The sequence below is a fragment of the Pleuronectes platessa genome, chromosome 20 (genome assembly GCF_947347685.1).
Source record: "Pleuronectes platessa chromosome 20, fPlePla1.1, whole genome shotgun sequence".
Taxonomy (NCBI): domain Eukaryota; kingdom Metazoa; phylum Chordata; class Actinopteri; order Pleuronectiformes; family Pleuronectidae; genus Pleuronectes; species Pleuronectes platessa.
Genome location: NC_070645.1, coordinates 20822594 through 20847950, shown reverse-complemented (window position 1 = coordinate 20847950; position 25357 = coordinate 20822594). Strand labels below are relative to the sequence as shown.

The window sequence follows — 25357 nt, the reverse complement described above, 5'->3', positions numbered from 1 at the left end:
TTACGATAACTGCTTCATGTCGTACATCGGCACCTCCGACTCCTCCGCCTTGCCCTCGTCGGCAGCCATCTTGGCCGGCTCCGCACTGCCCTTGCGGCCCTTGGGTGGAGGGATGGGCACGGCTCCGTCCGTGGCGCCCTCGGCTCCTTCCTGGCCCTCCGCCACAGTCCTCTCCTTCTTCAGGTTGAGCTTGGCCGGGACGCTCTTGCTGATGGTGTCCTTCAGCCTCTCGCCCGACTGCTTCAGCCTCTCTCCGGACTGACGGATCTTCTCACGCCTCTCAGCCGTCACGATGCGCTCACCGAACTTGTTGACCTTGGTGCCCAGGTTATCGCGGGTCTTGCTCATGTTCTCCTTGGAGAAAGTGGCTTTGAAGCTCTCGATGCGAGTCAGGCCCGTTTTCTTCATGCGGCCGGCAGCTGCGGAGTCGGCCTCCTCCACGACCATGTACTCCTCGTCCGACTCTGGAGGAAGCTCGAACTTGTCCGGTTCCACCTCAGCTCTGGCGCCACCACCGGGTTCGGCTGACTCGTTGCCGGGTGCAACTTCCTTCACCTCCTGGTCGCCCTGAGGGAGGAGGACACAGGACAGAGCGTGAACCTCAGTGAACATCACCAGTAAATGAAGTAAGAAATCAAGGAGTCGTTCATTGGACACACAAACTGTGTTTTCTTCTCATTCTAATGTTCAGTCAGGTTTGAATCTGTGTTTGTGAAAGTGTCTCATGCAGACAGCTCGTGCACAGGCCTTGATCCTGCTCCATAAATAACCACAGCACCTGTTCCTGCAGCTCAGGCGCTGCTGCAGGAAGCTAAACATATCAGCGCCCAGAGAAATGCTGGATCACTTTCAGCTCCAGGCCTCGTCATGGCGTGCGTGTCTCGAACCCGAGATCAGGTTACACTCGACATGAGATGGAGCAAAGATGTTGAGACTGAATCTACAAACTGACCCAGATCTTTACTCAGGTCCGAGGAGCTCGATCCACGATCAGAGGCTCGAGATCTGACCCTGATTCTGCTCTGAGCTCCACAAGGAGAAGTCTAAAATGAAGTTGAACTGTTCATGAAGTCTGTCAGCTTCTGATCTGTGGTCAGATGGGATGCACTGACTGATCTGTTGAGGACCTTTAACCTCCAGTTGGGAGACACCTGAGCCAAAGTGAGAAAATGTGTGAAAACTCTTTTTCATTGAGTACCATGAGGAAACTTAACCTCCTTCATGCTAAAACACATAGCATCAAATGAAGAGTCATGCTAGTTTGCTGACTGGTGTGTAGCATGATGCTAACTGGTGTTAGGTGTGATGTGACACTTGAGAGTGGAGCTGACATTTAGCGAAGCTTTGACAGAAGGAAGAAGTGAGCTACATGTAGCATAATGCTAACGCTACAACCTCTGCCGCTCAGAGATCAACACGTCTGAGTCTTGATTGTTTTCATCCATGAATTGAAACGTGGAGTCTCAGTTTTTCATTGGTCGGTTCAGTGAGTTCCTCATCATGTTTCTACAGAACAGAGCAGCTGCTCACTAACTCCTGGAGCTGCTGCTCAGAGACACTTTCTCATTGGTCAGTGAATCTTAGACGAGTTGAATTTGGAGAATTTGGGGGCGGGGTCTGTAGCTGATTGAACCCTCCACGACGCAGCTGCTCTATGATCAGTTTTTCTTATTGTGCAAGTGAAAAAGCCCAAAGTCTGTGATGAAGGGAGCTCCCCCCCCCCCCCCCCCACCCCCCACAGGAAACTGTAAATCTCCTGAAACACATGAAGCACCTCGTTAGTAGACCACACCCACTTCTGGTGACGCATGTCTGACACGCCCCCTAACAAAGCTAGGTAAGGCGAGAGCAGAGAGCGACATTTTGTAAGTTCACTGGAAGTGGTTGACCAATCAGAATTGAGAGACAGAAAGTGTAACAGAACTCAAGAAGATCGAGGGCCTCGCTGCTCAGAGGGGGGTCAAAGGTCACAAGCCCTGTGACATCACAGTTATGTGTCGAACCTCCACAGCTTCAGCTCCTGCTGACGGAGGGGATTTCCTCCATCGGTCCGACCGACACCTTGTGTCACTCAGAACGGACCAAATGTCCAGAACAGCCTATTAGCAGCTAACGAATGATTTATAACCTAGAGACCCTCATTAGCTAATCCAGAGAGGGCGAGAGAGGACGGGAGAGAGAGCAGACAACTATATTAGGAGATGATGAATCTTCAGCCTCAGAATAACTTGGTCCGTCAGCGTTCAGCTGGCTCAGTCACTTAGAGCACAGCACCTCCAGCACCTCGATCCTAACTGTCTGTGATGTCACGGAAAACCTGCAGTTCAATTTCCTCTCTACACTTTCTACGTTCTGAAAATCAAACATTTTCTTTTCAACAGGTTGCAGCTTTGAGTTATAGTTTATATCTTCACCAGGTTTCATGCTCCTCTGTCGACTGTGAACATGAAACGAGGCCTCGTCAGTGTCTCCGGGTGTTGTACCGGTGCACAGAGTCAACTGGATCAGTTCAGAGCAGAAGAAACGATCAGAACATTGAAGGTCCATTTCCACAGATCATACAGAACCAGAAGAAACTCAATGGTGCTTGACACTTGAAGAAATTTCCAGCCAATGAATCTTACCTGATAGATGACCACCCTGAACTTGTTCTTGGCCAGGAGGTCGCCCTGGGTGACCTCCACCTTCTTAACCCGGATGTTCTGGTTCTCCACACGCACCCTGACGTCCTTGATGTGGCGGCTGACCTTACGTGTCTTCTCCAGCAACCGGTCGACGGAGGAGCTGGTGTTGGCGTGGGCGCTGGTCAGCTTGACCACATCGGACTGGATGGTCTTCACTGTGTTCTCCAGCTCCAGCTGACGCTCCTCCATACGCTGCTGCGTGGTCTGCACGCTGTCCATAAGGCCCGCCACGCGCTCCAGCAACGCCATGATGCTTCCTGCATCATCTCCGCCTCCCCCACCTGAAGGCATGGCCGCTTTGTCTGTCATTCTTGCTTGTCGGTTTGCTTCGGGTCCCCGTCAGAACCCAATGATCCAAATACTAAACAGAAGAACGGAGGACGCAGAGTAGATCTATTTCAGCTGACAGGAATTCTGATGAGAAGTGGAGTCAGAGGAAATAAAATGGGAAGAGTTTCAGATAAAACATCTGAGGATCCAAAGAAAAAGGGGGAGCACGAGTGAGAAGGACCTGAAACCTCTGGAAGGAGGAGGACAGGAGGAGCAGATCACCCCTCAGTCACTGGAGGTTGACACTGAAACTGGTCAGATCCACTGACTCCACCCTGCTGGGAGGAGGAGGGAGGGAGGACCGGACTCCACGGGACGGAGGGAGGGATAGATCTCTGTGTTATAAAGTGAGTAACCAGACTGGAACAAATAGTTGAGATCTCATTCCAAGTTTATCTTCTTCTTCCAACTTGTTTAGAGAAGTCATGTCAAACCCCTGAAGGCCTTAAGCAACATGAAACCCAGGAACCTCTCACCAATCAGACAATTTAAAAATGGAAAAGGATCTTGTAGGAATGTGTGTGTTAATGAGTGAGTTGGATAAAGAGTGACATGGATCCCAGCCTCGCTCTGTGTTCTCTGCTGCTAAAAATACAGCGAGGGTAAAGTGACTCCCTGCGCCTCTTTGGGAGATGAGTGTATTAAAAGGAATGGAACTCCACCTTCTATCTTCTCTTCCATCATCCATCAATCAACCGTCACCTTTTCACTTGTTCTGTGAAAAGCTACGTTACAGCTTTTTGGGCGTTCCCAGGCCTATTGACAAACAGCTACCTACGATACAAGCACTTTTAAATTCGGATAGCTTTGCCGCGATGATGGTTCGTCTGTTGTACCAGGTCCTTCCATGTTGGCCAAATGGAGAAGCCTGAGAGGACCACTTGGAGTCAGAGCTCAGACATCCACTAGAATCAGCTCATGATCCGCTGGATATTGACCGTATGAGGGTGTGGTCAGACAGCTGCGGTCAGACTCAGTGGAAAGACACAAACATTTAGTTTTAATCCCTGAATTTTATGAACTCATGAAGATTCCCACAACATTGCTCCACATTAACGGAGCTGGTTAAAAAAAATGAAATTAGCCTGAATCTGCTGCTCCGACGCAAATGTACCTTCTATCTATCTTTAATGTAACATGGCTGAAAGAGACTCGTCCCTAACCCTCAAAGGACGAGTGGTATAGATATGTGATGGATTACTAGAGAAGAGTTTGAACTTTGCAGTTTCCTATAAGTTTTCTTTGAAGTGTCGAGTGGTAGTTTTGAGTGGTCATCAAGACTAGAAGAGCGCTACATAAATACTAAACCATTTACCATTTAGTTAGAAGAACTACTCCTTAAGGTGCATGAACTTGTATAGTCTTCTGAATTTTTGTGACAATGAACATAACTCAAAACATCTGAAACTTGAATCAATGAACCACCTGGGTACCTGTCCACTGATCATCAGAGGCCAGGATGAGTCTGAAGGTTCAGAGCAGATGATCAAACCACACCGAAGAAATAGGAAGTGTTAGGATGTGAAGAGCTGAGAAAGAAGGGATGAAGGATGAAGAATGAAAGGGACTCCCCACTGTCTAAACCCCTCCACCAGCTGCTCCCTATATTTAACACCACTATATTTAACTCCACCTCTCTGGAGAAGATGCATTACTCCTTCACTGAAGGTGGGTGGAGTCTTCAGCTCAATGTTAATGAGCCTGAAGCTCAAACAACTGACTTGAATTTCTGTTTCCTTGGAGGAGCATCTAGTGGTCATGTGAGGAATTACTTGTTATCACAACTCAGCAGCATGCCGCCACCTTGTGGCGGAGGTAGGATATGACTGTCACCCAAAGTGAAGCCAGAGATGACATCATGTATTAATCTGGATGAGTTTGGAAAAAAGATATTTAAGAGTTTCAATCTTAGAATGTTTTCATCAATATTAAATCTTATATGTTCAGATTCATCACAAGAGTAAATATCATTTTTTATCTTAAAGATTTTGTAACAAAATTAATACTGATGGTTTTTCTCTAATCCTACATTAAGATTAAGATGACATATATATATGGATTTATTATAATTGTATGTGTTAAAAGATCAAATGAAAGATATGTCATGTATAGATGTGTGGTCAGTTGCATGCATGTTTTATAGGATTAGATGTAAAATATAAGATATATAGATGTGTTTATATTATAGAATATGTTTTAGTTGGATTAGAGTATATCATGGTTATATTATAGTTAAATTATGGTGTATATATTGTTGGATAAATGATCACATATATTATAGTTAGTCTAGTTTACATGTTTTAACTCCTCTGTGTCTTCTGCCACGTTCTTGCTGGTTTCCAAAGAGAGGGCGGACACCAGGAAGTTGTTCGGGAACACGATTGGTCCAAAGCTGACATAGCCCTCCTTTAGCCCCGCCCCCGTGCGGAACGTGGGGCTGTGATTGGTGGAATCCAATGTTTATCACGGTTACTATGGACTTTGGCTTCGCTGGTATCCAGGTAGCTTCGTTTTAGCTTCCTGTTAGCCTCCTGTTAGCCTCCTGTTAGCTTCCTGTTAGCTTCCTGTTAGCCTCCTGTTAGCTTCCTGTTAGCCTCCTGTTAGCTCCCTGTTAGCCTCCTGTTAGCTCCCTGTTAGCCTCCTGTTAGCTCCCTGTTAGCTTGTCAGTGTGTCGCTGCACCGGAGGAAGTCTCGGAGAAATGGCGCAGAGAAAGACTTCGAGAAGTCACAGCAGAAAAGGTCAGTTGCGTTGTTTTCCTGCTCTACGCGTGTTTCAGTCCGTCGGTGGACGTGTCGGTGAATCTAAAGTAGTAGTTGAGTAGTTCAGATTCCTCCTGCTTTGCTCAAGGGTCCCCCGGTGCTCTGCCCGAGGGTCCCCCGGTGCTCAGCCCGAGGGTCCCCCGGTGCTCTGCCCGAGGGTCCCCCGGTGCTCAGCCGGCAGCAGCGGGTCCTGCTGGGCGGCTGCTGGTTCATGGACTGGTCCTAACGGTTCCTGTGGCTCCCAGTGTTCCCAGTGCCACTGTGTTATCAGCTCATGGTCCTGCCCCAGAGGGAACTGGTTTGTACCGAGTCCGGACGTCCTGGGCTCATCAGCTCGTTCAGCTCCAGATTAATTCGAGATGAATAAAAGGATGAAATGTAAAACCGGAGATTGTCCGTGTGAGCATCGAACCTGTGGAACCGATGCTAAACTAAACCAGCTGACTCCACAGTGTAATCCTGATGAATACAGTAATATACACTCATAATAACATTTCACAGCCTTGTTTCATGTGATGACGTCTTTCTCTATGTTCATGTGTTTCTCTGCCTTTATTTAATGATGTCTTCTTCTTCTTATTGTTCCTCTGTGTTGGTGATGCTGACTCAACACCTTGTAGAACCTGTGTGTGTTATTACATGAATAAAGTTATTATCATCTTGATAGAGAATCATATTCTCGTCTATGGTTGACTGGAACCCCCCCCCTTACACCTGGAGAGGCAGGTTCATGAGGAGGGAAGGGAACATGATCTCAGCTGGAACAATGGTTGCCTCCTGGTCTCATCACTGAGTCGTGGGTGATGTCATGTGAACATGAGGAGGGTTCTGTGGATCCAGGTGATGATGTCATAACGGCTCATGTGTCTGGAAGCAGCCTCAGTGATTTGAATCTCAGTGATTTGAGTCTCAGTGATTTGAATCTCAGTGATTTGAGTCTCAGTGATTTGAATCTCAGTGATTTGAATCTCAGTGATTTAAATCTCAGTGATTTGAATCTCAGTGATTTGAATCTCAGTGATTTAAATCTCAGTGATTTGAATCTCAGTGATTTGAGTCTCAGTGATTTGAGTCTCAGTGATTTAAATCTCAGTGATTTGAATCTCAGTGATTTGAATCTCAGTGATTTAAATCTCAGTGATTTGAATCTCAGTGATTTGAATCTCAGTGATTTGAATCTCAGTGATTTGAATCTCAGTGATTTGAATCTCAGTGATTTGAATCTCAGTGATTTGAATCTCAGTGTTATTGTTATTGTAATGTTATTTGAGAAAAGGGTCAAAGCACCACCAGCTGCTACAATACAGTGATGAATTCCTACAATATGACAGAATCTTAAATGGGTTCTCGACCCGCTGACCAATCACAGCAGACTTCATCAGGAGGGGGGGTCTTAAAAGGACATGAGCTACAACCAAGTGTTTGAGACAGAGGCTGAAAAGAGGAGCTGCAGCGATGGACAGTCTGAGGTTTCATGAACATTAGAGCATGAACACATTTTACAGTCTGAACACTAATTCAAATGACAAAATGGGACCATTAGGACCTGGACACAGGACTCTACTGGGACGTGATGGATTCATGTCACGGGGCCTTGATGTGACAATTTGAATTTAAAACACTGAACAAAATCAACTGAAGACGTTATCATGGGCTCCCGTGTGTGTGTGTGTGTGTGTGTGTGTGTGTGTGTGTGTGTGTGTGTGTGTGTGTGTGTGTGTGTGTGTGTGTGTGTGTGTGTGTGTGTGTGTGTGTGTGTGTGTGTGTGTGTGTGTGTGTGTGTGTGTGTGTGTGTCAAGGTTATTTGGTGGATTCTTCTGTCCTCTCTGGCATCTGTCACACACACACACACACACACACACACACACACACACACACACACAGACACACACAGTGTCCCTGGGCTTGTCAGCTCTAATAATAGGGGGGATCGGGTTCTGGACGATCAGTCGACTGCAGCTCGTCACAATAACTGGAGGAGGAGGAGCTCTTTCTTTCTTTCTTTCTTTCTCCTCCGTTGCTCACTCACTCTTTCATTCGCTTCTTTTCTCTGTGACATGATCTCCTTGATCAGTTACTGCTGCTTCACTGGAACTTTTTAAACTTGTGTGATAGTTCCCTCAAAGTCCTCGGTAATGTTTTTAAATAGTTTAGTAGTATAACTTTTTGCTGTTATCAGATATTTGAATTGATTAATCAGGAGCTGAGAGGATTCGTCTGCAGGCACTTTGCTCGGTCCTGTTTGGGTTCAGCTGAGACCCGAGGAGGTCCATGCAGCGTTACCGCCACTATGGCGCCTCCTACTCCTCCTCCTCTGCTCCTGTAGAGGAGGCCGAGGCCCTGGAAGACGAGGAGGAGGAGGACGAGGAGGAGGAGTATGCTGAAGAGGAGGTGTGTGAGGAGGAGCAGCCGCTGTTAGAGGAGGGGGTGCAGGCCGTGGTCCAGGACACAGGTAGGGGAGGTGTATGAACAAGGGTTGACCTGGTTTGGCTCGGTTTGTGTTTGGTTCTTATTTGGCCTGGTTTGGATCAATTAGGAGGCGTTAATGAGGAGGAGGTCCCACAGAGGAAGGGGGAGGTGACACCTGCTGTCTCTGAGACAGGTAAGAAGGAATGATCAGCCAGGTCTGGTCTGGTCTGGTTTGGTTTGGTGTGGCCTGGTCTGGTTTGGTTTGGCCCTGTCTGGTTTGGCCTGGTCTGGTCTGGTTTGGTTTAGCATGGTTAGTGTCTGTGTACTATGAGTAAAGCTCAGTGATTTGTTACTGAGACCTGATGTGTTTGGTTTGTTGTGAGTTGTCTTTGCCTGCTGTGAGTCACTTTGACCTTGTGTGCTGCATGGTGTCTGTGTAAACACTTCCTGTCCCTGGTTTTCACAATAAAAGCCTCCAGTAAGGACAGTTATGTGGCTTTTATTGGTTTAGATGCAGGAGATTTGAAGTAATATTGGATCCTGATTTAGCTGGATGTGGTTTCTGATGGGCCTGGATTAGGTGTTTATACGACTCGTGGTTTGTGAATCAACTGACGTGAATCATGTAAAAATAAAGACAATTAACATGTGTAATTTATTTAACAGAAACACGAGGATATTCAAACTTAGAAGTAGTAAGTAAATGAAGAAGGGATTTCAACAGGCGTCTTTTGGGACTTATCTTATTTTCTAAATATTTATCTGAATTATTTACAACTTAAAACCATGTGACGAGTCCTGTTGACCACAGACTCAGCGTCTCCTAAAGGTCCAGTCTGTGGACTTTATCTGGAGTATTCAAACTTTTATTAGGTTCACTGGTACAAAATCATAATAATAATGCATCTCTATCCTCAGAGGCCAAGGTTCCACCAGTGGAGAGCAAGAATGGAAAGAAGACGGAGGGAGGGGGAGATGCAGGAGGAGGAGGAGGTCCTAAATACTCCATGTTCACCTGGTTTGTGGTCCTGGCTCTGCTCGGAGTGTGGAGCTCTGTGGCCGTGGTCTACTTCGACATCGTGGACTACGACAGTGTCATCGGTGAGTAAGGAGCCCGACCGTTAGAACTCATTTCTCTGTCTTCAACGTGGCCCCAATGCTCCGTCACACCTCTCTGGTTGTTTACCATCAGCTGTTCTTTATCACTGACAGAAACATTAGGACTTCAGGTGAGTGAGATGGAACCAAACCATCCACTAACGTCACAGTAAAGTCTGTTTGATCCTTCAGAGTGAAACCTCCTCCGAAACCTTTTCTCACAATGCACAGATTGAGAAGATGAAGCGACTCATCGTGCAGCCACATGTCTCCGTAGATGTTTTATATAAACCTCTTGTGTCTTCCTCCCTCCTTCTCCTCCTCTCCCTGTGCAGCCAGAGCTAAGGACTTTCATATGAACTTTTCTCAAGTTTTACAAGGTACGCTGTCAAGATTTAAACCTGCAGTAAAAAGCTCCATCATTCAACACAGTGAATCCATCACTCATTCACAACAACAGTTCTGTTCTGAAGGGATGAGGTGAGGTAGAGAGTTAAAGTAACTGAACACACACTGAGTCTCATCTGTTCCTTCCCATGCTCCTTTCTGCCTCCTCACAAACTACAGTCAGTGACTTTTCACTAGTTTCATGTTAGTCTGAAGTGAATGAAGAACTAAATGGTAGCTGCGTCTGTGGTTGTGGTTTTTGTTTAAACAGGAAACAAAGCATCTCTGCATTTCACCTACTACACCTAAATGTTTTAAATGCATTAGGACAAACTTTTATATTATTTGAGCAGAGATTCCCACCTGTTGCTAGAGGGAAGTATTTTTTAGTAATGTGTCTCCTGCAGATAGATAGATCTTCAGTCAGTTGTAAACATATCACTTTGCTCAGCAGAGCTCATCCCTCATCCAAGGTCCAACAATCTATTAAACTCAGTGGAGCTGCACCACACAGGCTGACATGTCTCTGAACACGTCCCTCTGAGAAGTCAAAGAAAACGTGGACCAACGTCTTCTCTCACAATTCAAGTAGTTAAATCAAACAACCTTTTTTAATTGAACTAACCCACAGCTTCAGGACAGTGATGATTTGAACATGAGAGTGAGACAGAGAGAGAAGCAGTTGGTCGATCACAGTCTGAGGCTGCAGACACCACATCCTTCCTCATGGTGCACTGTGACCTCCTGCTGTGTTATCAATACACCGTCTGCTCGGCTCTCTCCAGCTGCTTCTGTTAGAACCAAACTTCTGCTCCTGAACCGGAGTTTCATTTCCACTTTGTGTCTTCAGGCTGCAGCAGCAGGATTTAAACTCACAGTCACAGAATTAATTAAGACGTTACACTGGATCTGAAAGTTGAGATCTCATCTCAAACCTTTTTCAGAGGGTTGTGATGAAATCGCCTTGTTTCAGGCTTCATTTGTTTTCTCATCTGTTCTCATACTTCTGAAAGTTAAACTCAAACTCATTAAATTAAAATAATCCTCAAGATAAAAGCTTCCAGCCACTGTAGAAACACATTTGATCACATTAAACATCTCACAGTTTCTTTGAGCTTGTTTCTATTTGAATAAAGACCAGATAGCAGGATATATAATATATATATAATATATCTATATATTAGTGTTACTGAGTCTTCCTCCTCTTCCTCCTCTTCCTCCTCAGGTAAACTCACGGCTTACGACACAGACGGAGACGGAGACTTTGACGTGGAAGATGCTAAAGTTCTGCTCGGCAAGTTCTCTTCACTTCCTGTGTTTTCTGTGGATTCTCTGCAAACAGCCTGAAGCGTGTTTTACAGTCGTGTCCCAGTGTCTCAGTGTGAAACTCTAACTCTGCCTGAACCAGTCAAACCATCTCTCTCACATTTGTGTTTCACGTCTTAGTTTGTCTCACAAAACTAAGAGATTAGCTTTGTTGTTCTTTTTAGAAGATTATAAACATAATCTCAAACCAATGTCACTTTCCTTTCACACAATCCTTTTCGTCTTTCTCTGCGTTCTCAGTTCATATCGATCTCATGCTGGATTCACATCCAGCTTAAAAACTAGAATTTTGATTAGAAAATTATCTTGTGTGGTGGAACTGTGTCGGGGGGGCCAGGCTTCGTTTGACCTGCTACATCACAAGTTAAAGATGGCCGCCTCGTTCCTTGTTGTTTGTCTATCAGGCAGGAAGTCTGAGGTCGCCTGACGAGACTGAGACAGGAAGTAAAAGCTGATTTAATGTCCGTGGTGCTTCGACTTTAACTCACTCTCTTTCTCTTTGTCCCGTATCCTCATCCTTTATTTTTGGTTTTACTCCATCCCTATCATTTTGTGTTTCCTCCTTCCTTCCTTCCAACCTTCCTTGATTCTTCCTTTTTCTTTATATCCTCGTTCAACCCTCCCTCTGTTTGTGCCTCGCCCTCATTTCATCTCCACGTCCTCCCCACTCCTATGTCTATTTTTCTCCTTCCCTCCTTTTCTCTCTCCCTCTCTCTTTCGTCAGGCGTGACCAAAGATGGCGGTGCTAGTGCGAATGCTGAGTCGCTTGAGGAGGTTCTTGATATTTTAGCTGAGGAGGGCTCTGATTGGATCTATGGTTTCTTCACCTTCCTCTATGACGTAGTGTCTTCGCCCGTAGAGCGGGGTGAGGAGGGGAAGGAGGCGGCGCCTGAGAAGCGGGAGGAGGGCGGGACCAGCTCCTCTGATGATGAGGAGGTCAAAGAGGTCAAACTGGACCTCCAGAACCAATAGAAGGAAACATGTCAGAGCCACAGCCAATAACAAGGCTCCTTGTCCCAATACCGACCAATGAGGACGAGGCTTGGACCAATGAGGCGCAGTGTGTTAAGGACGACGTGTTGTGGTGCAGGCGACCTGAAGTTTCTTCTGGAGGAACAAACCGGGTCTGGACCTGTTCAGTCCTTTAAGGGATGAGAGGAATTTTAATCAAATTATTGATTAGCACTTTATTGATTGATTAGCTCATTGATATAGTTTTGGCTTGTGTCGGTTTATCGTGTTCAGTAACTGACGTCCATGTGTGCGCTGGCCAGTCGGACCAGAATTCAGTCGTTTGCTCTAATCACATTTTTGGTTTTGAAATTCATGAACCAAAAATGTGATTTCACATATTTGAGTTAAAAGCTGTGATAAAACGTTTTTATATGACTCGATATCGATAATCATCCCAATAAATGTAAAGTATTAAAGTCTGACCTTTGAAACCTGACCTGTGGGTTCTTGAAGTTTAAAAATCCAACGTACAATTTACTGCTTTTATCCAAAGTGACTGAACTCGCTCAGCTCATCTGTTTGAGATTCATTTCTGTTCACGCTAACTACACATAAAGTAAAACTCATGGATCAGTTATTGACCTTTGACAGAAGGTGGGCCGAGGGGAAGGTATCAGTGGTGTGGACCAGGTCTGAACAAGCTTCACGTTGGTTCCGTGTTTCATCTGATCTGTTGTAATTTTGTAATTTACGGCCTAAAGAACCTGTTGTTCGGTAACTTCTTGATTAAAGTGGATCCGTCATGCGCTGGTGGATTCTCCATAACTGAACTTTCTTTTATATCACATCAGTAATTTGCTTAAACTTATAAACGTACGATTTTTGTGTGAGATGATGTCATCTGTTGTTGTGTTATTTGAATGTTTCAGATAAAGTATCAGCTTTTTAAATAAGGTCAATGTTCTAACTGGATACCACTCAGTATCTGTACATAATATCATGATATTTAAGGATTCTGTATTTAATCATACATTTACTTATAATCTAATAATATAATCAACACTGTATCAAATGTGAAACATTAAATTAAAAAGGACGAAGCTCCAGTTTGATGAGAATCCTAAATAAGTGACTGGAAGATGATGATGTGTGTTACTGGTTTCCACTAACGGGTCAGAACATCAGCTCCTCTCCTTTCGTCACTGCCTGTTGCTCTCAGCATGTTTTCATGACACATAACAAATCCACGTTGCTCTGGTTCTTGGAGACTAATCAGGATAATTCAAGATGGAAGCTCATCTTTGGGAATGTTACGGTTTCATCTCTGCCTGGTTTTCATCAGCTGTTTGTTTTCTGTTGGTTCAGATGAGAGGAAAGTGAAAGTTCCAGTTCTCAGGAGAGACGGACTGAGAAAAGGTATCGTACACTGAGCGTGTGTTTGTAGTGACTTCTGATTGGTCAGCTGACACATGTGTTTGTAGTGACTTCTGATTGGTCAGCTGACACATGTGTTTGTAGTGACTTCTGATTGGTCAGCTGACACGTGTGTTTCTGTAAAACCTGCAGAGGACAAGAAAGAGGTGAAGAAGAAGAAAGGTAAAAGTCTTTCTCCTGCATGACTGTGTGATGCTGAGTGACTAGAGGGAGGTTCTAATATCAGGTGTGAGCTGATGAGGCTGCGTGATCCAGACACACGTGTGTTGACCTCTGACCCCTCTGACGTGAAAATAAAGAAACGCTCTCTCACATTTTTTTAACGTTGTGATACAGTCCCAAATATCGTGTTGGATCAAAGGCTGTAAATAAAGATGGACGACATGATCGTCCCCTGGTGGATGGCTGAGGCACATGCCTCTTCCATGTTAACAGATGGGACATGGAGCACATTTAAAGATCTCTTGAGATTATACTGAGACATAATTAATACATTTGGGACTGGCAGGAGGAGGGAGAGGCGTGTCGTCCACCTTTACTGGGTCTTGTTGTACAATGTTTTCCTGACTGGTGGTTTGTCTGGTGTGATGCGTTGATCTTTGTCGTTAGTGTGTTGTTCCCCTCCGGTACCAAACTGTGTGTGTGTCGTCCTAGAAGAGAAGAAGTTGGACGCTGCCACTCAAAAGATCAAACTCTCAAAAGGTAGAGTTGTGATGCTGTTGTGTGTGAGTTAGTTCGAACATGAATCCTTTGTTATCCGTTGTCATATGTTACTATTGATATCAGCAGACTGATAGAAGCTTATTTGATATTTATTACTCAATATGAAGCTGGGCCTCTGGTTTGTGGAGATGAATCTGTTTGTGCCTCTTGTGTTAAAACAGAAGATGTGACGACTGATGGAAAGAACAGCACGCGAGGTACTGAAGAGTCAAATCTGACCCGTGGCCTTTTGTGGACGACCACAAGATGGTTCTAAAACTTTTAATGAATTAACAATAACATAGGGATTAATCACTTTTTGTTGTTTAATTAATTTATAGATAGATTAACTTACAAAGTAACTGATTAGACATTTGAATGGGTTTAACCTGTCTCTTACTATATTAGTGTGAAATGGTTGTTGCTGCCTTGCTGAGCCACTTATCATTAATATCACTAAACATTTAAACTAGTGGAACAGGACAAAATTAAAATATGTATCGTAAACCATTCTGCGGTGTGAATATTCTCTAAAACCAGTCAAACCATAACTCCAGGTGGGAGCACTGGATCGTGTTGGGGCCAAATTAGTCATGTGACACATTCAGTTTGGAAACAATAAGGTGCAATGTGAAACACTTTCCAACTTTCCCAACATGGACGGACGCTCGGCCTCTCACTGGGAATCTGTTCATCCTGCTAACACAGGAAGTGATGCAGCAGAACCGTGACCTCTTTGACCTCTAACTATTAACCTCCACCCCCCGATATGAGATCCTGATCTCTGCTGAACGGTCGAATCTGCATTCCAGTATTTCCAGTGTTGTGATTGGCTGCATCTTTAACACTTGCTCTTTTGGTGTGCGTCAGCTGCAGCAAATGTCTGCACTTAAAATCTGACCTTTAACCTCAGACCCTCCCGTCCGAGGTCACATGCTGCGCTCGGCTCTGAAGGACGAGCTGAGGATGATCCAAGAGAAGATGGAGGTCAAGAGAATCGCTCGCATCGCTCTGGCTGAGATCAGGGCGCTCCTCGCCAAAGAGGAGGAGGAGAAGGAGGCGAGCTGGGCGCTGAAGATGAAGACTCTGGAAGCTGCTCAGGAACAACTGAGAGAGGAGAGGAGGAGAGAGGCAGAGAGAGTAGAGAAAGACGAGAAGGAGAGAATAGAGAAGGCAGAGAAGGAAAGGATGGAAAATGAGAAGGTGGAGAAGGAAAGGATAGAAAACGAGAAGGCAGAGAAGGAAAGGATTGAAAAGGAGAAGGTGGAGGAGGAAAAGATGGAAAGGGAGAAGGAAAGGATGGAAAAGGAGAAGGCAGAGAAGGAAAGGATGGAAAGGGAGAAGGCAGAGAAGGAAAAGATAGAAAAGGAGAAGGTGGAGAAGGAAAGGATGGAAAAGGAGAAGGTGGAGAAGGAAAGGATGGAAAAGGAGAAGGCAGAGAAGGAAAGGATGGAAAAGGAGAAGGTGGAGAAGGAAAGGATGGAAAAGGAGAAGGCAGAGAAGGAAAGGATGGAAAAGGAGAAGGAAAGGATGGAAAAGGAGAAGGCAGAGAAGGAAAGGATAGGAAAGGAGAAGGAAAGGATGGAAAAGGAGAAGGCAGAGAAGGAAAGGATGGAAAAGGAGAAGGTGGAGAAGGAAAGGATGGAAAAGGAGAAGGCAGAGAAGGAAAGGATGGAAAAGGAGAAGGAAAGGATGGAAAAGGAGAAGGCAGAGAAGGAAAGGATGGAAAAGGAGAAGGAAAGGATGGAAAAGGAGAAGGCAGAGAAGGAAAGGATAGGAAAGGAGAAGGAAAGGATGGAAAAGGAGAAGGCAGAGAAGGAAAGGATAGGAAAGGAAAGGGAAAAGATGGAGAAAGTGAAAGCAGAGAAGCAGAGGATGGAAAGAGAAGCCAAAGAAAAGGCTGAAAGGGAGAGGCTGGCCCATGAAAGGGCAGAAAAAGAGAGACAAGAGATGGAGAAAAGAGAAAAGGCAGCTAGAGAAGAGAAAGAACGACTGGAGCGACAGAAGATTGAGAGGGAAAGGATTGAGAGAGAGCGACTGGTCAGGGAACGAGAGAGGGAAGCCAAGGAGAGGGAACGACTGGAAAGAGAAAGATTGTTAAGGGAGAGGGCTGAAAAGGAGAGGATAGAGAGGGAACGCATTGCCAAAGAAAGAGAGAAAATAGCCAAGGAGAAGGAGAGGATGGAGAAAGAGCGATATGAGAGGGAACGCATCGCTACGGAAAGAGAGAGGATAGCAAAGGAGAGGATGGAGAGAGAGAAGGCAGATAAGGAGAGGCAGGAGAAAGAACAAATTGCTAAAGAGAAAATGGAAAAAGAGAGACTGGAACGAGAACGCATCGCTAAGGAAAGAGAGAGAATCGCCAAGGAGCGAGAAAGGGCAGAAAAGGAAAGACTAGCCAGAGAGAAGGAAAGGATGGAGAGAGCGGCGAGAGAGAAGGAAGAGAGGGAACAGATGGAGGGAGAGCGCATTGCCAGGGAAAGAGCAAGAATTGCTCAGGAGAAGGAGAGATCAGAGAGAGAAAGATTAGAGAAGGTAAGAGCTCAGAAAGAGAGGGCAGCTCTGGAAGAGAGGGAGAGAGCGGAGAAAGAGCGACTGGAGAAGGAAAGGATCGAACGAGAAAGACTCAAGAAGGAAAGACTGGAGAAAGAGAAGTCTGCGAGGGAACAGTGGGAGCGACAGAAGAATGAAAAGGAGAGAGAGGTTCGAGAGAAGGAACTGATGGAGAGGCAGAAGCTCGCCAGAGAACGAGCTCTGCGGGAGAAGATGGAGGTGGAGAAGGTGAACAAGGCCAATGGGAGGAAACCGAACACTTCACCTCCCAGAGCTCCTCCAGCCGAGGAGAAACCAGCGCTCCGCCCAGAGGAGCAGACGAGCAGGAGGGGGAGGTGAAGGCCTGCGATTGGCTGGAGGCTGCGTCACAGTGGAAGCTATTAATAGTTATTTATTTCTAATTAAAGAGGATTTTTAAAGTCGTTAACTGTTTTGTTTATTCTCTATTTTACATTATTGTCGCCAGTGTCACTGCTGGGCGTGGCTTATCTGAAATGTGCTTTAACTCCTCCCATCTGTGAGGTCACAGCTACCAACTCATCGTGAGTGAAGTGAGGTTTAAACCCCCGGAGAGTTTCCACCTGTTGTTACTCAACGAGTGTAACACAACACCGTAACATGCACACAACACCGTAACATGTACACAACACCATAACATGCACACAACACTGTAACATGCACACAACACTGTAACATGCACACAACACCGTAACATGTAAACAACACTGTAACATGTACACAACACTGTAACATGTACACAACACCATAACATGCACACAACACTGTAATATGTGCACAACACTGTAACATGTACACAGCATGGAATCCATTTAAACGTCTCTTAAATACACAGAGAATCAGTGAGAACCTCACCCCCCCCCCCCCCCCCCTCTGTTCAGGCCTGTCTCTCTCTCTTTCCTCCTCCTCCTCCTCCTCCTCCTCCCCCCCCCCCCCCCCTCTGTTCAGGCCTGTCTCTCTCTCTTTCCTCCTCTGTTCACTCTGACTCTCAGGACTCTGGATTCTTTCTCTCCTGACCTCCTCACAGCCGGGTGTTTCCCTCCTGGTGGTTTGAGGAGGTGAATAGATGTTTCATACTGAGGCACTGTTACATGTTTCTTCTGTTTCATGTGTTTTTGGTTCTTTTGAACAAAACAATCACACAAACTATGACTGTGTCCGTTTCACTTTGATAAAGGAAATCGATAATAGCTCAAAGAAACAAATCTGAGGTCCACTCAAACTTCAGGTGTGAGCTCCCTGAAGGTTCAGGTTCTGTCTCAGTCTGTACTGAACTGGCTGTGAAAACAAATGAGAAGAGTTTTACACAGGTTAGGGATGATGAGGAAGAGGATCATGATGAGGAAGAGGAGGCGAGCAGTGTGTTTCATTTTGTCTGATTTTTGCTCTTGAACTTTTAAAACACTGAACAGGACTGAAAGAGGCAGAGCAAACTAATGTGGGAGATTCACCAGAGGAGAAAACAGGTGAGGAAACACACACACACACACACACACACAAACACCCCACCTGACCTCTGCTGAGCACAGCACTGATCCCGGGTCAGACGAGATGACAAACTCCTGATTCACTTTCACGCTGCTGCCCCAGAGGAACATGTCTGAGTCCGTGTGAGAACAGGAAGATGAGAACTGAACCTGTGACGTTGTTTTAATGAAGACCAGATTCTAGAGTCTGACCTGAAGAAGATCTTCTTCTGCTTCACTTGAGAAACACGAGAGGAAGAGAAAGTCCAGACGATGATTTACACTCTTTATCACTGGAATCATCTTCGCTGAGTCTCCAATAGTTTAATTCATTTGTTGACAATTACAAAACTTCGATTGAGTCCCTTCATGTGAGCTCAGAGACGTTCACATCATGACCAGTGGAATGAAGCTGAAACTGTTTTCTTGTGAAGCAGCTCACAGTGATTCTCACAAACACACCAGCTGGTGCTCTGACGTCTCTGTGACGTGTGGACGTTCAGAACATTCACTAAACAACATGTTTTATTTCTTCTTCCTCAAACGTTCAAGTTTTAAAACCTGAAGACGTCAGCGAGCTGCAGAGGGAGGAGCCACCTGTGACCTCCACGCCTCCAGAGACTCCATCAGGTGGGTCTGCTTCCTGGTCACATGAGGCTCCTCTGACAAATCATGATCCAACCTGAGTGACACAACCTGAGTGACACAAGTCCACACACACAAGAGGTCACACAAACATTACATGAGGCTGTTAATGAGGCCGGTGGCTGCAGGGACCAATGAGTGCTCACGTCTCAGAGCTGTGGTCAGCACATGGAACCACAGGAGCTGAGGAGGAGCTGAGGAGGAGCTGAGGAGGAGGAGCTGAGGAGGAGCTGAGAGCAGCAGGAGCCTCACTTACAGAGAGAGGAGTCAAATCAAATCTCAGAACAGTAGTGAGACGTTGATCAGTGGAATGTTCCATTACAACACGTTACCCTGTGATCAGCTGACACGTCCATGTCCTAACACGTTGTCTCCTCTGTGTCCACCAGTCTCTGGCTCTCAGGACGTGGAGTCTGAAATCCAAGGTTGGTGCTGCCCCCTGCTGCTGCACGAGCTCACTGCGCTGTTTGTATGATATGCTCTGGAGCTGCTGCTTGTTCAATATGCTCCTCAATGTATATCTGTATGTATATATGTTTATAAGTATACATATCTGTTGTGACTGTATTAGACCATCACTGTGTGTCTGTGTCTCCAGCTGCTGTCCCTCTTCCTCCTCTGGTGGAAGACGACTTCGTTCCAGGTCACTTTTACTTTTCTTTACTTTTTTATTGATGATAATGTTGAAAATATGATTTAAACTAAAAGATACTTTAAACTTCAGAAAGATGATCTAGTCCTTGTTCTGTAATCGTCTCAAATTTCCTATTTCTATTGTTTATCTATTTTTTTAAGTGCTTGAATAAAAAAACATTACATTTTATTTGATTCCCACTCATTTAAATCCCAGCATCATTATCCCAGTGTAGTGGTGCGTGTCCTCATGTCCTAACAGAGTGTCTGTCTCCTGCAGACGACCCTCGAGACAGCACACGTCCTCATGGTCAGTCCATCTCAAACCTCCTCCTCAGCTTCTCACTGTTTTCACAATCGATTTCTCCTGCTGCTCGTTCACGTTTCTCTTGTTTCAGAAGATGAGGTCGTGGCCATCGACAGCACAGGAGGTGAGTCGTCTGATATGATATGAATCAGATTCATGTCTCAGCAGCAGATGAGACTGTGATGGAGATTTACTGTAAAGAAAATCCCCTTGATGATGTTTCTGCTGCAGTTTTGTTGGAGGAGACGCTGCCTGAGGACAGTTTGGGTGAGTCCCACAACCAATCACAGAAAGTCCAGATGGACGAGCGGCTCCACCAACATCAGAGTGACAAGAATAAGCTACAGCACAGAATCCATCTTCTACTGAGATCCTTCAGTTTGGTCCATGTCCCATCTGCTAACACGGAGGAGACTTTAACCTTGATGTTTATTTTCTGTTTGCTCTGCAGTGAAGTCTGGACAACATGTGACCAGCTCCAGATTCTCACAGGAAGCAGGTACGCTCTCTTTTCTCTGGATGTAGAGTCGCTGCATGTTTCCATCGTGATATGAAAGAATTTATCAGAAGCTTCAGGAGCGTTTTCTAAAGTAAACGACCAGGAGACGTTTGTGTCCTGGAAGTTCTCTGACTTTGTTCTGGAAAGTTCTGGAAAAGTCTCTGAACTCAAAAACTTCATTGAAATATGGAAACGTTTTGTGTTGCTCTGTCAGAACCGACAGAAGCAGAGAAACATTCTGAGGAACGAGCGGAACCAGAACCTGAGAGAGAGAAGCTCAAAGAGACGGAGAACATCCCAGAGGCTGAGGGTGAACACACACACACACACACACACACACACACACACACACACACACACACACTCCCTCTGTGTCCTCTAACCAGGCTTCTTTTGTGATATTTGATTGTTGAGTTTGACGGTGAACGACTGAAGCAACAGAACAAATCCTCTGAAATGTTAAATGTGAAACTCTGTGTTTACATCTGAGACAGAAACATCAGAGAATCAGACTCAGGACAAGATCAGAGAAAAAGGTAAAGATTTAACAAACAGATGAAGACGACAGAGCGTCCGGAGTTTGATTCCTCCTTTTCAACTTCTTCTCTCTCTCTCTCTCTCTCTCTCTCTCTCTCCTCCAGCGAAGAAGAAAAAACCCAAACTGTTGAACAAGTTTGATAAAACGATCAAAGCCGAGATCGATGCAGCAGATAAACTTCTGAAGAAGGTAGAGACGTGATGAGGAAGAGAACATATAAAACATGAAAACACATCTCTGTATCCCTGTAATGTGTGTGTGTGTGCGTGCGTGTGCGTGTGCGCGTGTGCGTGTGTGTGTGTGTGTGTGTGTGTGTGTGTGTGTGTGTGTGTGTGTGTGTGTGCCAGGGGAAGGTGGAGGAGGCGTTACGAGCCTTCGAGGCCCTGGTGCAGCAGTATCCACAGAGTCCCCGCGCCCTCTATGGAAAAGCTCAGGTGCTGCTCAGAACATCTGCTCCACACGGTGTCGCTGCACCTGAACACCACCTGAACACCACCTGAACACCACCTGACCTCACTGATGTTGCCTTGCAGGCGGAGGACGCGGTGGCGGAGAAGCAGCGCAGTAACGACTTGCTGCAGAAAGCCATCAACAGCTACAGGGAGGCCGCCGAGCTCCCCGACGCGACCCCTGACCTCCTGAGGGCGGCGCTGAAGAGACGAGCTGAGAGGCAGCAGTTCCTGGGTAACAGCTCTGACCCTGAAACCAGGTCACATGGTTCCACAGACCTGAAGACAGGGGGACTGCAACCTGTGTTTCACGTGGTAGTTGATATATGAACTCTGCTGGTGTGCTCATGTGGATCAGGTTCTGTTCCTTGTCCCCGTCAGGACGGATGCGAGGGTCTCTGGCGACTCTGGACAAGTTGGTTCAGATCTTTCCAGAAGACGTCGGCCTGAAGAACGACCTGGGCGTGGCCCACCTGCTGCTAGGAGACAACAAGGGCGCCAAGAAGGTGTACGAGGAGGTATGTGTGTGTGTGTGTGTCTGTGTGTGTCTGTGTGTGTGTGTGTGTCAGATTCATCAATCTCACACTTTGTCTGATTGTTTTCACTGATTGGCTGCCGGTCCTCTGGGTCCCGCCCACACAGGTCCTGGAGGCGTTCCCTGGAAACGGCTTCGCTAAAGTTCACTACGGCTTCATCCTGAAATCTGAGAACAAGATCGCAGAGAGTATACCATACCTGAAGGTACACACACACACAGACACACACACACACAGACACACAACACACACCTTAGGACCTCCTGTCTCCTGGTCTCTTCTCTGCAGGAGGGTCTGGAGTCGGGGGAGCCGGGGACGGATGACGGGCGGTTCTACTTCCACCTGGGAGACGCTCTGCAGAGAGTCGGAGACGACAGCGTCAGTAACTCGTTCATAACTTTACAAACATCATTTCACTTTGACCTTTCTGCAGCTGGAACACACTCCATCGACCACCAGGTGGGGCCAGAGGGTGGGGACAAGGTCATTGACTGTGTCTCGTGTCTTCAGGCGTATCACTGGTACGAGCTGGGACATAAACGAGGACACTTTGCTTCGGTGTGGCAGAGGTCTCTGTACAATGTGAAGGGACTGAAGGCTCAGCCCTGGTGGACGCCAAAAGAGACCGGATACACCGACCTGGTCAAGGTGTGTGTCTGTGTGTCTGTGTGTCAGTGTGTCTGTGTGCGATGCAGAGTGTTAATTGGAGCTAGTTGAATGTGTGTGAGTGCAGACACTGGAGAGGAACTGGAGGACGATCAGGGACGAGGCTCTGGCTGTGATGGATCAGACAACAGGACTGTTCGTACCCGAGGAGGAAAACCTGCGAGAGAAAGGAGAGTGGGGCCAGTACACACTGTGGCAACAAGGTACACACACACACACACACACACACACACACAGTCTGTGATACACATATGTCCGTTAAAGCTGATTCTGATTGTGACTGTGTTCAGGGAGGAAAGATGGGAATTCCTGTGAGGGCGTCCAGAAGACCTGCTCACTGCTGGAGAGATACACTGAAGCTACAGGCTGCAAGAGAGGACAGGTACACACACACACACACACACACACACACACACACACACACACACACACACACACACACACACACACAGTCTGAAAGCAGCTTTAAATACACAAAACAAACCGAAGCATCAGCTGTTAGTCGGAGGCTGCAGGAGAAGATCCAGAGACACTGACTCAGGTCTGAAAACAGCACGAGCCTGATAGAGGTTTGCATTTTAATCCACACTGAAAGAAAAACCTTCTGCAGCATTATGACTTTTATAGCAGAACTAATTTGTGTCTCTTTCCAAATCTCGAAGAGGTTTGATCTTCATGTTGAGAGCAACTCGTCCTGGAGTGAGAAGCTCTGAAGCTCTGAAGCTCTTCAAAGCTTCAAAGCTTCAGAGCTTCTCACTCCAGGACTGCTAAACTGCTTTTTACTGCTAAAAACATTCAGAAACTCTTTTGGTTAAAACTCTGCATCCAAGAGCTTTGACCTGTGAACCTCAACAGTGTGTTTGTGTGTCTCTTTGTGTGTGTGTGTGTCTCTCTGTGTGTGCGTGCGTGTCTGTCTGTGTGTGTGTGTGTTCAGATTAAGTTCTCTGTGATGCAGCCAGGAACTCACGTGTGGCCTCACACTGGTCCCACTAACTGCAGACTGAGGATGCACCTCGGCCTCGTCGTCCCCAAACAGGGCTGCAGGATCCGCTGCACCAACCAGACCAGGTGCTGCTCTTCACCTCCACCTTCTCCTCCACCTTCATCCTCCTCTTCTCCTCACCTTCTCCTCACCTTCACTCTCCTCTTCTCCTCCACCTTCATCCTGCTATTCTCCTCCACCTTCATCCTCCTCTTCACCTCCACCTTCCTCTTCTCCTTCACCTTCATCCTGCTCTTCACCTCCACCTTCATCCTCCCCCTTTCCTCCATCTTCATCCTGCTCTTCAGCTCCACCTTCCTCTTCTCCTCCACCTTCATCTTCCTCTTCTCCTCCACCCTGTCAGTTGGTAGCTAATAATAGCTTATAGGGTTCTAATAACCTGGTTGGTCTGTAGATGTGATATGATCAATTAAAGTCAGTGTTTCCTCCTCCTCTTCCTCCTCCTCTTCTTCCTCCTCTTCCTCCTCCTCTTTCTCCTCTTCCTCTTCCTCCTCCTCTTCCTCCTCCTCTTCTTCCTCCTCTTCCTCTTCTCTGTGCCTCACAGGGAGTGGCAGGAGGGGAAGGTCCTGATCTTCGACGACTCCTTCGAGCACGAGGTCTGGCAGGACGCCGACAGTCACCGCCTCATCTTCATCGTGGACGTCTGGCACCCGGAGCTGACGCAGCACCAGCGCCAGACTCTGAGTCCGATTTAGGAGCCGGAGGCGGCGTGGGGGAGGAGCCGGAGGCGGCGTGGGGGAGGAGCCGACCCGGTGAAGAAGCTCTGTTAAACACCGGAGTCTGGAGGAGACGGGATTCAGTGTTTTGCTTTGTTTGTGGATAAACTACTAAAAGTGCAGCAGACGAAGAACTGAAGGATGGAAAATAAAAATCCAAATGTTTCTGGGAAATACTACTGACTTGACAACATTTCACCAAAACCCCGGTGAACAGCTGAGGACATGGAGCCAGGTCCACGGTCCCACCACGTGTTTCTGACCCGGGACACGTTTTGTTCGGTTGTTTCACTTTAAATTGTTTGAATTTTTCCCAAAGGTAGAAAAGTTCCTGAGTTTCAAACCAGTTCTCTGGGGTCACAGGTCAAGTTTAGTCCTCTGATTATGTGGTAAGAAAAAAGACACTAAAACCTCTTCATTACATTAATAAGCTCATAAACATTTAATAATGATGCTGATCTGTGAAATGTCACGTGCTCATGAACGAAGAGAGACGTGTTGGTTTTAGCTCGCCCACTGTGCAGCTTCCTGTTTCCACAGTTACAAGGAAACGTGAGATTCTATAAAGGAAGATTTATATTTATATAAAAAATAAAACCACCAAAACAACACGTGTGTGTTTCTTGTCATCTCGGATCCAGACGCCCGAAGTTTGATCAGACGTAGAAACATCAGCAGGAGACGACTGGAGGAACGTTTGATTACAAATGTAGAGTCACAGAAAAACTGAGTGAAGGAGAAAGGTCGGCAGTTCGATCCCAGTCTCCACCATCTGCATGCCGTAGTGCCCTCGGGCAAAACACTGAACTGCCCTCATAGAACAGAAAGCTAGTAGATGCTCTGGATGAGTGTGTGTGGATCCAGACTTTCTAACAGTTCGTGAGCTCAACTCCAAGCAGAAGAATCTGTCACATCAACAAACCAGTGAAAACTCTGAAAGCTCAGAAAGGTGACGTCCATTCTACAGATCTAGAAACTCCAGTTTTCTGAGAGATCACGACAGGAAACACACGGAGCCTGAACCCGACTGGAACTCGAACCCAAGCTGAGCCCGAGGCCTGAAGCAGGTTGAGCCTGAGACCCTCCCAGTTCCCACACTCCAGTTTAAACCAGGTTTAATCTCATCTCTCAGACTAATCACTCGTTTTAAGATTCTGTGAACAAACACCTGTTTATTTATGAATGTTTTTAATCCAAGAACCTCGTCCAGTTTCTCTAAGGTTCAGTTTCAACAGTCTGAACTA

The 25357-nt window shown here is 46.3% G+C and overlaps 4 protein-coding genes across 12 annotated transcripts; 3 read left to right on the top strand and 1 right to left on the bottom strand.

The window, feature by feature from the left end:
* On the bottom strand, positions 1-5569 carry cavin4b (caveolae associated protein 4b). The gene is made up of 3 exons (XM_053412026.1): positions 5310-5569; positions 2625-3098; positions 1-567 (listed from the first exon to the last, which is right to left on the bottom strand). Exons 2-3 carry the CDS (start codon positions 2991-2993, stop codon positions 1-3), a joined length of 936 nt encoding a protein of 311 aa, XP_053268001.1. The 5' UTR covers positions 2994-3098; positions 5310-5569.
* Positions 5443-24724, top strand: unm_hu7910 (un-named hu7910). Of its 9 annotated transcripts, none has more exons than XM_053412015.1 (25): positions 5444-5753; positions 9102-9284; positions 9617-9661; positions 10894-10962; positions 18068-18121; positions 18674-18751; positions 19156-19191; positions 19365-19409; positions 19617-19709; positions 19801-19830; positions 19938-19973; positions 20158-20205; positions 20420-20515; positions 20700-20741; positions 20847-20932; positions 21091-21177; positions 21277-21427; positions 21574-21710; positions 21835-21933; positions 22017-22106; positions 22239-22376; positions 22462-22597; positions 22685-22776; positions 23329-23462; positions 23942-24724. In XM_053412015.1, the coding sequence occupies exons 1-25, from the start codon at positions 5714-5716 to the stop codon at positions 24090-24092; spliced, it is 2196 nt and encodes a 731-aa protein (XP_053267990.1). In that variant the 5' UTR covers positions 5444-5713; the 3' UTR covers positions 24093-24724. The 9 variants fall into 9 exon arrangements, with proteins under 9 accessions (XP_053267994.1, XP_053267990.1, XP_053267989.1 ...); XM_053412014.1 differs by having other exon boundaries at positions 19798-19830; XM_053412018.1 differs by having other exon boundaries at positions 5446-5753; positions 19680-19709.
* On the top strand, positions 7622-9091 carry LOC128425444 (acidic leucine-rich nuclear phosphoprotein 32 family member A). The gene is made up of 2 exons (XM_053412027.1): positions 7622-8226; positions 8311-9091. The coding sequence occupies exons 1-2, from the start codon at positions 8046-8048 to the stop codon at positions 8388-8390; spliced, it is 261 nt and encodes an 86-aa protein (XP_053268002.1). The 5' UTR covers positions 7622-8045; the 3' UTR covers positions 8391-9091.
* Positions 14991-17345, top strand: LOC128425441 (calponin homology domain-containing protein DDB_G0272472). Its single transcript, XM_053412024.1, has one exon. The coding sequence runs from the start codon at positions 15018-15020 to the stop codon at positions 16974-16976; it is 1959 nt and encodes a 652-aa protein (XP_053267999.1). The 5' UTR covers positions 14991-15017; the 3' UTR covers positions 16977-17345.
* Positions 24725-25357: the final 633 nt, after the last annotated feature.

Excerpts from the sequence above, each read along its gene's own strand:
- cavin4b (XM_053412026.1), bottom strand. The coding sequence starts at position 2,993 with ATGACAGACAAAGCGGCCATGCCTTCAGGTGGGGGAGGCGGAGATGAT. Across the intron at positions 568-2,624 it reads TCAGGGTGGTCATCTATCAG|GGCGACCAGGAGGTGAAGGA; the intron begins GTAAGATTCATT and ends CTCCTCCCTCAG.
- unm_hu7910 (XM_053412014.1), top strand. The coding sequence starts at position 5,714 with ATGGCGCAGAGAAAGACTTCGAGAAGTCACAGCAGAAAAG. Across the intron at positions 9,662-10,893 it reads CTTTTCTCAAGTTTTACAAG|GTAAACTCACGGCTTACGAC; the intron begins GTACGCTGTCAA and ends CTTCCTCCTCAG. Across the intron at positions 22,777-23,328 it reads CAGGCTGCAAGAGAGGACAG|ATTAAGTTCTCTGTGATGCA; the intron begins GTACACACACAC and ends GTGTGTGTTCAG.
- LOC128425444 (XM_053412027.1), top strand. The coding sequence starts at position 8,046 with ATGCAGCGTTACCGCCACTATGGCGCCTCCTACTCCTCCTCCTCTGCT. Across the intron at positions 8,227-8,310 it reads GGCCGTGGTCCAGGACACAG|GAGGCGTTAATGAGGAGGAG; the intron begins GTAGGGGAGGTG and ends TGGATCAATTAG.
- LOC128425441 (XM_053412024.1), top strand. The coding sequence starts at position 15,018 with ATGCTGCGCTCGGCTCTGAAGGACGAGCTGAGGATGATCCAAGAGAAG.